The sequence below is a fragment of the Brassica napus genome, chromosome C5 (assembly GCF_020379485.1).
Source record: "Brassica napus cultivar Da-Ae chromosome C5, Da-Ae, whole genome shotgun sequence".
Taxonomy (NCBI): Eukaryota; Viridiplantae; Streptophyta; class Magnoliopsida; order Brassicales; family Brassicaceae; genus Brassica; species Brassica napus.
In genome coordinates this window covers 17,402,847-17,415,616 of record NC_063448.1, presented here as the reverse complement: position 1 = coordinate 17,415,616, position 12,770 = coordinate 17,402,847, and the positions used below count along the sequence as shown (strand labels likewise).

The window sequence follows — 12,770 nt, the reverse complement described above, 5'->3', positions numbered from 1 at the left end:
GATTCTTCATTCTGTTGCAGATTTGACAGTCTCCAGTTGTTGAGAAGAGTTGAGTCGGTATGTTTGTGAAACCCACTATAGACATCGGCAAAGGGAAACTGAGACTCATCAAAGAGAACATGTCTACTGATAAACATTCTTCCAGTTGGTGGATACAAGCATCTATATCCCTTGTATCTCTCATTATAACCGATAAAAACACACATCAAGGATTTAGGATCCATCTTGTTATCTATATACGGTCTCAAGTAGGGATAGCACTTGCATCCGAAGACCCTCAACGCTGTATATGTGGGCTCTTTCCCATGTAGAACTTCAAAAGGACTCTTGTACTCTCCAAGAACATACGAAGGCAACAGATTTCATAGGAATGCGGCAGTAAAGAATGATTCTACCCAGAGTTGGATAGGTGCCTTGCTGTTGTAGAGCATTGTAAGACCAAGTTCTGTTATGTGTCGATGTTTCCTCTCTGAAATCCCATTCTGTTGGGGTGTGTGAGGGCATGAAACTAACTTCTTAATGCCACATGAGGAGAGATGGCTGAGAAATTGTTTGCTCATAAACTCACCACCCCCATCACACTGAAATTGAGATATTTTCTATTGTAGTTGATTCTCAACCATACTCTGAAATCTTGTAAAGACAGAAAAGAAATCTGATTTTGACTTGAGAGGATAAAACCATGTGAATCTTGAATAACTGTCAACAAAGATTACATAGTACTTAAATCCCTGAGAGGAAACAACTAGACTTGGACCCCAAAGATCACAATTCTTTCTAGAGGTCTTCTTGAAACATATTCAGAACTTAAAAAAGGTAGCCTCCAACTCTTGCCTACTTGACTCGCATCACATAGAGTCTTCATGCGAGTCTTATTCAGAACTATTGCTTTTTTTTTTATAGATGTTGAAGGATGTCCATGTGAGGGTGACCCAATCTTTGATGCCAAACCTCAGCATTTGTAGCTTGTTGCTTGTTAGAGTAAAAAGCTTGAAACCTTGCATCCTTCAACATATAAAGAACTTTATGTCTTCTTCCTTTGGTGATCACTGCCTTTGTCACCTTGTCTTTAACACACACATTTTCAGAATCAAAAGTAATCTCTTAAGGGTAGTCTGATGTTAACTTAGACACTGATAGCAAATTCTTAGTGATTTCAGGGCAGAACAAGACATCATTAAGTGGTAATAGAGTACCTTGAGGCGTGTGCAAATCAACTGATCCCACATGTGTAATGGGCAGGAAGTCTCCGTTGCCCACTATCACCTGGTCATTTCCGAGGTACGGCTCCGATGTGTGAAGCTGAGAACTATTGTTGGTGATTTGAGCAGATGCTCCAGAGTCCGGGTACCATTCATGTCCGGAGTGATGAGTTTGATCTGAAAGTTTCATTGTGGTGAGAGTGGTGTGAACATTCTCTGGAGACAGGTATTCCTGATCAAACCTATTGTAACATTTCGCTGCAGAATGACCATATCTACCACAAATCTGACAAGTTGGTCTTGTACCAGAGTTGGAACCAGACCCACTGAACTGTTGCTGAAAACCCCTGCCTCTTGTAGAGTATGCATTGAATCCTCTGCCTCTATAACCTCCTCTGTTATTGTAAGATCCACGTCTTCTGTTGTTGTAACCACGACCAGTATGAAACGCCATATGAGGACTCACTTCAGCTGCTTGGTTGTACACTTGCAATTTGTCTTCGAAGTTTGTGAGCTTGAAAACAACATCCTCAAAGCTCATAGGCTGAACTGAATCCATGGAATGCTCGATTACGTTACGTATTGACTCATACTCCTTGCCTAATCCGCTTAGTGCACCGTAAACGATCTCATGTTCGGATATAGAGCACCATATTGAGTCTAACTGATCGCAGACATCTTTAACTTCGGCTAGATATTGTGACATAGACTTCTGTTGCTTTGTCATACCCTGGAGCTTGCGTTGCAGATCCAGCTTCCGAGTTGCGGACACACGATTGTATTTCTGACCAAGCGAGACCCATACTTCATGAGCTGAGTGCAAACCGTAGACAGATCTGAGAGCTTCTTCGGTTAGAGATCCGAAAAGCCAAGCCATCACAAGCTGGTCCTTGCGAAGCCATTTCACGAACTCAGTTTGGCTGCTTCAGTAACTTCATCACCCTGACGTGTTGTGATAGCCGGAGATGGACGAGGAGTAGAGATTGACTAGAAAGAAAGGACTCAAACTGTGTCTTCCACAAGAGATCGTTTGTGGATGAAAGTTTGAGAGTAACACAGTGAGAAATGCTCAGAGATGGAGTAGTAAACGTCTCTGTATTGTCCTCCATGGCTCTGATACCATGTGAACAACTCAAGAACTTGAAGACCAAGAGAGGACTTTAAACGTATTTTCTATTATTTAACTTGGAAAAGGATTACAAGGGTTTTATGTTCTTATATACACAGCACACGATCTTATCCTTTGCTCACATCAGCACTCGATTGGAGACAAATCCAAACAGCTAAATCTGTTAGAGATAAAGGTACCGTGTGCTAGCATCTTCAGGTTTGTACGGCAATGGTGTGAGCTGTTCTTTTGACTGAAAGATGCTTGTGAGAGTTTAACGGCTAGTAGCTTAGTAGCAGGCTTGATAAGTTGGTTATGGGCTTGCTTCTCGGCTTTCACACGCATACGTTCTAATTCAGCTGGTGTCTCTATAACACTTGTGCTATTACATCCCTGACATGTGATGTCTGCTCCGCTTGTTCCTCCTGAGATGCTTCCACAGGTTCAGTTTGGTTTTCATCCAGCTGCTCACGCCAAAGCTTTGAATTGACATTTGTTGTTAGTTGGAGACACTGTTGGTGCATTAGTCTGGTCAATCAATGGTAAAGTGTGTTTGTTCCATGGCTATGCTGAACGCGGTAATGTGATCGTACGGATCAGAATCTCCTAAGAAAGGAGTTGATTCTCATCCGTGTGTAGGACCTTGACATCAATGATCTTCTTTGCGAAGGGAGTTTTTTTAAGGATACGTTCTATCTAGCTTGTTAACTTATGGATTCTTCACAATATATCCTATGTTGTATTCTGGAGAACGGAGATTTATTGGGTAGTCGCATGATTGATCTGATCAATCTCCTGTTCGGCAGGAAGAACCGTACTGAACAACTGCCTTCTTCCGGTGATCATCAGCGGGTGGTGGCGTAAGAGCAGCGGTCAGAGCATCTAGGTTCTCTTTTGTTTTTTTTTTTGTAACATGTTGAGTAAAACATTTCATCATGCCCATCATGGTAGTGAGATTTGTTATCGGAAAGGTAACCCTTGTGCCAGTGAGATCTTCTCTGGACATCTTTGATTTTCTTTGGTGTTATTTTATAATCCCCACAGTCAGCGCCCATTGTTTAATCTGAATTTTCGTGTGCGTACAAAACGTATGCACGAATTTGTTGGTGAGTTACTGAGTGATCTAAGACGGATTACCAGAGAAAAGACAGAATTTCTATGAAAGATGACAAACTCGGCAAGAACAAAAAGTAAGCTATGAAAACATTAATCTTGTACTGAATTGCATGTGTCTGTGATACCCTTCCTCTTCATCGGTCTCTTTCCTTTATAGCCAATTATTTTTCTTTATTCTTCATCAACTCTAGTTTATTTTTTTTAATTTTAATTAATTTTCTGAATTTTGTTTTATTTTCTGAATTTTTATTTAATTTTCTGATTTTTTATTGGGCAATTCTCATAAATAGACTTTTTAAAATTTTCATCTCCAAAATAGCACCTTAAGCTAAAAATCACAAATATAATATTCATTAATAGGCTAAAAGGCTTTAATAGCCATGCATACAATATCAAGTATAATTAAATTAAAAACAAAAACTTTTGCTTCTCTCGACATTTCCGTCGACGAAACCGGCGACGAACACAGGCGACGACACCGACGACGACACCAGCGACGACATCGACGACGACGACATCGGTGTTAAAATCACGACGAATCTATATATTGACAACACTCTTAACAGTGAAATTGAAACTTACACATGTAAGTTTGAGGTTTTCAATTGTTATTTGTAATTAGGGATTTTGATTCAAAATTTGTGGGTTTCACTTCAGTGATGTTGCAGGAGCATTTCAGCTTAAACAAATGGAACCTTCTTCATATTCTCAGTGAAGCTTACCATGGCTATGGAGATGATTGTTTTTTTGTCAAGCTCTCTTCTTCACTATTGTGGTTTCAGATTTATGGGCTTGGAGCTTCTATTGTCAACACTTCACTTTCCCACACGGATTTTGATTTACGGAACAAGTTCTTGAATCCAAAAACTCCAGCTATAGGCACACACCATCAAGAACGCAAATGCTCATCAGAGCAGGGCGGTTTGCAATCTGAAGGCTTTTAGGGGACGGGCTGTAACAGGAACTCCTATTCAGAATGGTTCGTTTGATTTGTACTCCCTGATGGCGTTTCTCAGGTTCGAGCCATTTTCCATAAAGAGTTATTGGCAAAGCTTGATACAACACCCGCTTGGTCAAGGGAACAAGAACAGGCTCTCACGTTTACAGGTAAAGACAACATTCACTTCTATATATATGTTATATGTTTCAGTTTATTGGTGGAAGCTATTCACTTAGATGCTTTCTCAGGTTTTGATGGCGACAACCTCGTTGCGGAGAACAAAGGAAAAGAGTTTGATTGGGTTGCCACCTAAGATTGTTGGGACTTGTTATGCTGATCTTTCTGCCGAAGAACGTCAGATATATGATCACATGGAAGGAGAAGCCAAAGGTCTTGTCCAGAATCTTATAAACAGTGGAAGCTTGATGCGTAACTACTCAACAATTTTGAGTATAATATTATGGCTTACACAGCTTTATGACGATGTTTCTCTTTGCCCTCCGGAGTTAAGGTCTTTGAACACTTTAACATCTATCGAAGGTACAAAAACAAAACAGTTATTTGTTATTATTTTTGGTTGCAAAGCTTTACGCCTGTGTGTGTTTGTGTACAGATGTGACTGATAAGTCAGAGCTGCTGCAGAAGCTGGTTGCCATATTGCAAGACGGCGAAGATTTAAGATTTTGACTGTCCGATTTGCATATCTCCACCAAGAGACATCATCATCACTCAATCTGCTGATTTTTAATATATATACTTCTAAACTTTTCATAGTAACTGCCTAGTATTATTAGAAATCCTCGTTTTTAACTAGTTTAATTGTTTAATTTACATTGAGCTTGTTTTGTTAGAGTCCCTGGCTTATTAAGAATATTAAATCTCTTTGCCTTCTCACTACTCATTAAGAAGAATACCCAAAATTGATGTGACTAAACACATGCTTGTGCTTGTGAAACTGGTAGTGTTTTTAAAAATTTCAGGAAGGATTTATGTAGTTTCAGGAAAGCCTTCCAGAAAATCCAATGGTAACAAATTTGAAAAAAAATTTGTTTGGTGTCTTGTTCTGTTTACGCATGTTGATATCTTTGTTAGGTTCGTGAATTTGCTTATGACATTGTTAGTCTCTTGTTGCTTGTGCTTGTGAAACTGTGTAGTGTTTTTTAAAATTTCAGGAAGGAATTGTGTAGTTTCAGGAAAGCCTTCTAAAAAATCTGATGGTAACAAATTTGAAAAAAAAATTTCTTGGTGGCTTGTTCTGCTTACGCATGTTGATATTGCATGTTGATATCTTTGGTAGGTTCGTGAATTTGCTTATGACATTGTTAGTCTCTTGTTGCTTATTCTTGTGAAACTCTGTAGTGTTTTTAAAATTTTCAGGAAGGATTTGTTTAGTTTCAGGAAAGCTTTCAAAAAATCTGATAGTAACAAATTTGAATTTTTTTTTTGCTTGGTGTCTTGTTCTGCTTATTGATATCTTTGGTTGGCTCGTGAATTTGCATATGACATTTTTATTTTCTTGTTGCTGCTTGTGCTTGTGAGACTGTGTAGAGTTTTTAAAATTTCAGGAAAGATTTGTGTAGTTTCAGGAAAGTCTTCCAGAAAATCTGATTGTTTGGTGTCTTGTTCTGCTTACGCATGTTGATATCTTTGATAGGCTCGTGAATTTACTTATTACATTGTTAGTCTCTTGTTGCTTGTTCTTGTGAAACTGTGTAGTGTTTTTGACATTTTCAGGAAAGATTTGTGTAGTTTCAGGAAGGATTTGTGTAGTTTCAGGAAAGCCTTCCAGAAAATCCGATGGTAACAAATTTGAAAAACTTTTTGCTTGGTGTCTTGTTCGGCTTATGCATGTTGATATCTTTGGTAGGCTCGTGAATTTGCATGAGACTGTGTAGAGTTTTTAAAATTTCATGAAGGATTTGTATAGTTTCGGTAAAGTCTTCCAGGAAATCGGATGTTAACGAATTTTGAAAAAAAAAATTCCTTGTTTACACATGATAGAAACAAGATGAGAGATTCAGTACCTCTCAAACTAGCACTGCCTGAGCTAAAATATCCTATTGGTTCAAAGCCAAAAGAAATATTGTCAATAAACCAACATTCAAGCTCTGCGTATATCAAAGGGCGTTGCTATCTATGAAAGATTAAACTAAAAAAATTGAAATGAGATAAAAACTAAGGGTGTGATATCATCTCACGCTCGTTTTTTTTGTTTGGTTTATGTGTATTTGGTTCCTCACTTTATTACTTAGGATACATATAGTCCATGTTTGTCTTTACAATTGGAAAAATTTAAATTGTGATATCTGCATATTTGGAAGATTTCAAATTGTGATTTGGAATTTTGGAGATAAAAAAAAAAATTTTGCATCTACCACAATTCGAACCCAAGATATCTGGAAAAAGAAGAAAAGCGTGGAAACACTAGGCCAAGTGTGTTTCAATTGTTTGTTGATGTAAGTAAATGAATATAATGCATTGATTTTTATTCAATTAAAAAAAATAAAAAGTGATCTGATTCCAAGGGGAATCAAACACGGGTTGAGGCAACTGTTTGTCAAGTTTCGGTAGAGCGGAAGTTTAGCCGCTAGGCTGAGGAGAATCATCTGTTATTAGCTAAAACATTAATGTATTTAACACTAAATTTTATATTATAAATGCTGGAAAGAGTTATGGAATTTCTGGATGGGTTTCCAGAATAGTTGAATATTAGTGTTGCTATCTATGAAAGTTTAAACTAAGAAGATTGAAATGAGACCAAAAAGTAAGGATGTGATATCTGCATATTTAGAATATTTCAAATTTTGCAATGAAGAACTGAAGCTGAATTACAGACTGAGTAACTCAGAGAGAAGACCAAGGTGGTATACTCCGGTTGATGAAGAGGAAGATGAACGGAGATGTAACTAAAGTCTTCTTTTGTTACTCTAGTTTTTTGGGAGTGGTTCATAGTGGGAAGAAAAAGTTACAATTGCAAGATTCATTTTATCTAAATATAATAATACAATTGGTAAAACAAAGGTTATCTTTCGCTCAAAATCAAAAAAAGTTACAACAGTTCATTTGACAATGGCTTTAGTTGCCAAATAAGCCTGGACCAGCACGCGAAAGCAGTTCTTGACCAGCGTCTTTTCCCATCTTCACCATGTCCTCAAACACATATGGACCTTTTCTTGAGGTGTCGAGAACTATTCTGAGCATATCAGACCAAACCGATATGGGTGACTTGTCTATTTCTCTTTCTTTTACTGCTTGGAAACGATCGTTGATCCTTTTTCTCTTTCTGAGTGATGATGATCAGTAAGCAAATCTTGACAGCAAATATAGATTAATACTTTGTAAAACTTTTAAATTCATTTTGGTTCTGATGTTGATGTTCTGAGCAGCACCACTATCTAAAGTTCAAACAAACCACAACACAAAACAGACCAAACCAATTTGACGTGGCACAGCTGCAACATCCACGAACCAACCTGCAACATCCACGAACACGTCACGTTTGAATCCTTTATGTCTATCCTTGCAGAACAAGAACACTAAGATTCCAAAGAGGACGACAGTAACTCCGACAACAACTCCTGCAATAATGCCAGTTTTTGGCTTGCTTGAATCACCTGTTCACCACAGACAAGACGCCATCAGCAGAAATAAATTAAAAAACTTTAATACTTTTGAATCTGTTGGAAGTAAAGAAGATATGGTTCAAACAATGGCGCACAGTAATGTAGCTACCTGAACGGGCAACCTCAGATACACAAGGGTGAGGTTGACCAACACCACAATTCAAGTTGTTTCCTATGAAACTAAAGTTGATAAAACCATATCAGATCACTGATAAAGAAAAACAGATTTAACATAGAGTAGAGGAACGTATTTGTATTTTGGGATCTGAAATAGAGTTTGAGGAATCTGGCCATTGAGATTATTGGAATCTAGAAGACTGTAAAAACATAGTTTCAAATTGATTAAGAAAGAGGAGCTTCCAAAAAAAGAAGGGGATCACAGACAGAGAGAGCAGTAACTTACAGATTTATAAGGTTTGGAAGACCAGTGAGTGACACAGGGATAGTCCCGTTAAGTTTGTTCCTACTCAAATTCCTGCTTGGCCAAATACAACAGTGAATAAAGACGCATGCTAAAATCTGAGAGAGCCATAACTCTGAGAGAGCCATTAGAAATACATGCTGGTATGCAAACTTTCTATTGGAAAACTGGAATTAGCATCACACAAAAGTTTGCACTGCAATGCATAACATATTAGAAACCTTTCTGATGTACCTTGGAAGAGGATAAGTTTCCAGCATTATAAGAAAATGGTGTTCCTTCCTTAAGAAGTTGCGTCCCTGCTGATGATGGTGACCAAAACTCTGAATTGTTCACAGACGGAGATCCCATGGCAGACGAGCTCGCATATATGACCTAGCCACGTCCACAGGCATGGACAATGGCTTAGAAACAAAGAGAGATATGCATTACAGTTTGTTGGGCATCTTTGAGACCTTCAGCAGCGAAAGAGACTTGATCGAGATTGAATGTCTGATTATAAAGCATGTCGCGTTGTCCTTCATACCTGATAAGAAAGTAATATAATTGATCAACAATAGCTAATGAACAGAGCTAGCTGTAAACCTAAAGAATCCCTTACATTTTCTTCTGCTTGAGAAGCCTCATAGTACGAGCTTTGAGAGCTTGTTGAACAGGACCAGATCGTGTCTTTTGAATCTGCTCTATGTATTTGCAGAGCTCAACATCAAGCTTTTTAATCTTATCTTCCACTGATTCTCCTCTTTTATTTATCTGTCAAACATTTACAAAAACCACAATCATCTGATCGGTGATCAAACACACGATTTATACCTAGAGAATAAATATCTCAGTGATTCGGATTCATAATTCTCTACACAGGACATTGCAAAACGATTTGGAGATAAGAGGGAAACGAGAGAGAGGATGAACCCGATCGGAAGCACGGCTTCTAGATACATCACCACAAAGCTAATATCTGCAATCTAAAGTCTGTGTCATGTAACTTAGCACCAGCATCCATAGCTCGGGGACAACAATGACGAACCTGATGACAGCCACAACGAGTCTGATGACGACGAATGTGCTGACCTGAAGACGGTAGATCTGATGACGACGGAAAGAAACACGGCGGAGCAATGGTAATCCGTCGTAGGTGAAGGACGAGGAAGATGAACACGACGGGATTATTTCCGACGATTGGATTTTCGAAATTTTTTTTTTTTTAGTTAATCAAAGGAGAGGGCATAAGGAATGATCCCCTTTAAAGAAACCTATTTTTGTGATTTTGGACCTTGAGTGCTAGTTTGAGAACAAAAACTTGATTTGGTGCTATCTAAGACATTTTCTCTTTTTTATTTAGTGTTTTGATTTTTTATTTAATTTTCTGAATTTATTTAATTTTCTGACTTTTATTTATTTTTTTAGTTAAATAATTATTTTTCAGAAAAAACGGACACATCGTCAAAAAACTAGTTTTTTTACTAGATGAAAAAATAAACCTGGTTGAAAATTTATTTTGATACAAATATCACCTTGAAGAAAAAATCACCTTGAAGATTTGAAATGCTAATTAATATTCCCTCCGTTTCATATTGTAAGTAGTTTTAGAGAAATATTTTTGTTTCAAAATGTAAGTAGTTTTCGTATTTCTAGGTAATTTTTACATTTATTGAATACAGTGTGACCAATCAAATTAAATAGATTTATTTTTTATTGGTTAAATTATATCTAACCTATTTATTATAAAATACTTTTTAAAAACATAATAATTTTCTTAATCTTCGCGCTTTTAGCCAAAACTACTTATTAATCTTCGCGTTTTTAGCCAAAACTACTTATATTATGAAACATGGAGTAGAATTTAAGGTTTAAAATGTGTAGGTGCCAATTTTGAAGTTTTTTATGCGATTTTCCTAATAATCAACAAAGAACGCATATAATATTCAATACAATTTGCAAATAGAAATGAAAAAGGAAAATTAGACCGTCCGACAGCCACAAGAATGTCTCCCATTCTTGCTTGTGTTAAATTACTCCAGCAGAAGCCACAAAAAAAAAAGCAGGCAATCCCACTTAATACACCAAGTTTATTAGTGGATTATTATTATTATTATCTGAAGACAGGGGCCACTGTACTTAGAGGACAGTTTCGCACTCTGATTCTTTTCCTTTTTTGGTAAAATGATCTCTGAACTTGCATAACTCGATGGATCTCGTCTTGGGCACACGACGACGAGACAAGCCAAGGCCACTGTGTCTGTATGCCTTGAGCCGCCACCTAGGAGTATATAACAGCCACGGTTTGAAACGCAAGCTAAACAAAAGTTGTTTGTTACTCTTTTTCTGTATAATAATTTCTGAACTCAGATTTTGGCCCACTAGACTGAAGGATCCCATGCCCTCATTGAAGAATCTTCTGACAACAGCTACGCGATCAACATCCTTACCAACTCGAGCCTCGCACGAGTCCTTGTATCTTATGTAGACAATTGCAAATAAGTCGAGTCCCTCTTGGGTACTAGTATCTATAGCTACTTTGACAATCTTCAAGTTGGACACAAGATGGTTCTCAAGGGTGTTCCTATTAGTCGTGGCAACTGCAAGTTCCAAGTAGAGACGAATCCAATCATCATTCTCTCGCAACTCTGATTTCTTCAGCTGCAAGAAAACATATAAAAATCACGAGAAGAAAAAAAAAACAAAAAGCAAAGGTGCAATATAAGGGTTTGGGGGGGGGGGGGGGGGGGGGGGGGGGGTCTTAGTCTCACAACGTAACATCGGTTTGATTTCTTAAAAGGATTCTTGGGCGGCCACTCAGGAAAGGTATGGAACAAGTCCTCCACAGGTTTGTGATCACTGCTTTTCTTGATTCCACATATGTGGGTTTCGCCTATAAAAGATCAAAATCAGCAATGTGACAGACTTGTTGTATACCAAAAAAAAAAAAGAAATTACCTAGAGGTCTAGCAATACAGCAATCCAAAACCAATTCGCCATAGCGTAGTTCATTAACTCTAGTCTGAAAAGTTTGAAGCAACTGGGTAGCTGGATCAATAGCTACCAAAGTTATGTAGTAAGAGGAAGCAGCAGAACCCATGGACTGGTTGTATTTCTTAACGCTACTGAGCTGTAAGTTTTTCCCCTAATTGATCAAGAAACAAAGAAATCGATTGGGCTAATAGCATATATATATATATAAAGAAATCAGGGGGTGGTTATAATACCTGGACCAAATTGTAACGATGAAGGCCCAACTTAGCATAAAGGAGGATTAAGGGGGAACAAGTATCATTACAGATGAATTCAATTAGTCCAGGAGCAAAGTCTGGTACTGGAAGACCACTGACATCGAACCCCTATGACGACGACGAACCACGCATTAATTAGTCATGTAACCAACCCCTAGAAGCATAAAGACAATGAAAGAATATATTTTTCTTTTTGACTAAACCAATTAAAGAATATTACCTCGGATTTATTCACTTCTTTCATATAGCTCCTCCTACGGCGATCAACCTCCTTCCTTGAATACCCAGACAAGAACGCAACCATCGTCGAGCCGCTGATGCTTTTTTTTTTTTTGCTTTTCTTTTCTTTATGTTTCTTTTCTCTTTTTCGACTTAGGGTTGTCCCTCTATACGAATACTAGATGATAGATATACTCCATCTCTGGGTTTCAATTGGGCCCGATCCTTTTTTTTCCCCTAACATTATCTACCTTTTCTATTATTTGCAAAGACTGGACTTCCTAGTTAAAATTGTTATTACACTTTTGACAAAAAAAAATTGTTATTACACTTAACAAATTATCTTTTTCTTTTTTTTCAAAAAATATATTTTATATCCAATCAATATTTAAATTTTAGCTCTTGTTTTTATATAGTCCGTTTTATTTTCCAATCAAACTTTTTATTATTATTATATTGGATAATAAGTTTTTAAATTCAATTTTTATTTTATTCGAATTTGTTTTCAGTTTTTTTTTGTTTTTCAAAATCCAAAAAAATGAAACTATTTTAAAAAAAAATATTTTAAATTTCTTTTAATTTTTTTTTTAAATCCTAAATCCCACACGAAGTCTAAATTATAAATCTAGATTCGTAAACATAGGTTTACAAACTCTATTTTATTATTACGTTAACCACATCCATACAAGTGTAGACTTCAGCCAATTTCTCTTATTCTATTTATAATGAATATAGTTTATATTTAAAATTTCATTATTACAACTAATGAAAATAGTAATGTCATGATATTCTCTTTATTAGTAATTTAGCTATATGACAAATTCAATTTTGACACTTTTAAATTTACAAGTCTTTTCTATTTCAGTTTTATATGTTATAATTTAATGGGGTGATTGGTAGCTGTTGTAGGT

The 12,770-nt window shown here is 36.9% G+C and overlaps 2 protein-coding genes across 2 annotated transcripts; one reads left to right on the top strand and one right to left on the bottom strand.

Annotated features, from left to right (window-relative positions):
* Positions 1–2,062: 2,062 nt before the first annotated feature.
* LOC125587690 (putative SWI/SNF-related matrix-associated actin-dependent regulator of chromatin subfamily A member 3-like 1) lies at positions 2,063–7,177 on the top strand. Its single transcript, XM_048758655.1, has 3 exons — positions 2,063–4,533; positions 4,615–4,906; positions 4,980–7,177. The coding sequence occupies exons 1-3, from the start codon at positions 4,429–4,431 to the stop codon at positions 5,051–5,053; spliced, it is 471 nt and encodes a 156-aa protein (XP_048614612.1). The 5' UTR covers positions 2,063–4,428; the 3' UTR covers positions 5,054–7,177.
* A 3,152-nt stretch (positions 7,178–10,329) lies between these two features.
* On the bottom strand, positions 10,330–12,080 carry LOC106397026 (UPF0725 protein EMB2204). Its single transcript, XM_013837561.3, has 5 exons — positions 11,861–12,080; positions 11,617–11,748; positions 11,348–11,534; positions 11,161–11,282; positions 10,330–11,050 (listed from the first exon to the last, which is right to left on the bottom strand). Exons 1-5 carry the CDS (start codon positions 11,942–11,944, stop codon positions 10,529–10,531), a joined length of 1,047 nt encoding a protein of 348 aa, XP_013693015.2. The 5' UTR covers positions 11,945–12,080; the 3' UTR covers positions 10,330–10,528.
* Positions 12,081–12,770: the final 690 nt, after the last annotated feature.

Bases quoted from the DNA above. Each gene is read 5' to 3' on its own strand.
- LOC106397026 (XM_013837561.3), bottom strand. From the start codon at position 11,944: ATGGTTGCGTTCTTGTCTGGGTATTCAAGGAAGGAGGTTGATCGCCGT. The intron at 11,535-11,616 runs GTATTATAACCA...TTGATCAATTAG, and splicing joins ATCGTTACAATTTGGTCCAG to GGGAAAAACTTACAGCTCAG. The intron at 11,283-11,347 runs GTAATTTCTTTT...GATCTTTTATAG, and splicing joins CTGTATTGCTAGACCTCTAG to GCGAAACCCACATATGTGGA.
- LOC125587690 (XM_048758655.1), top strand. From the start codon at position 4,429: ATGGCGTTTCTCAGGTTCGAGCCATTTTCCATAAAGAGTTATTGGCAA. The intron at 4,534-4,614 runs GTAAAGACAACA...ATGCTTTCTCAG, and splicing joins ACAGGCTCTCACGTTTACAG to GTTTTGATGGCGACAACCTC. The intron at 4,907-4,979 runs GTACAAAAACAA...GTTTGTGTACAG, and splicing joins CACTTTAACATCTATCGAAG to ATGTGACTGATAAGTCAGAG.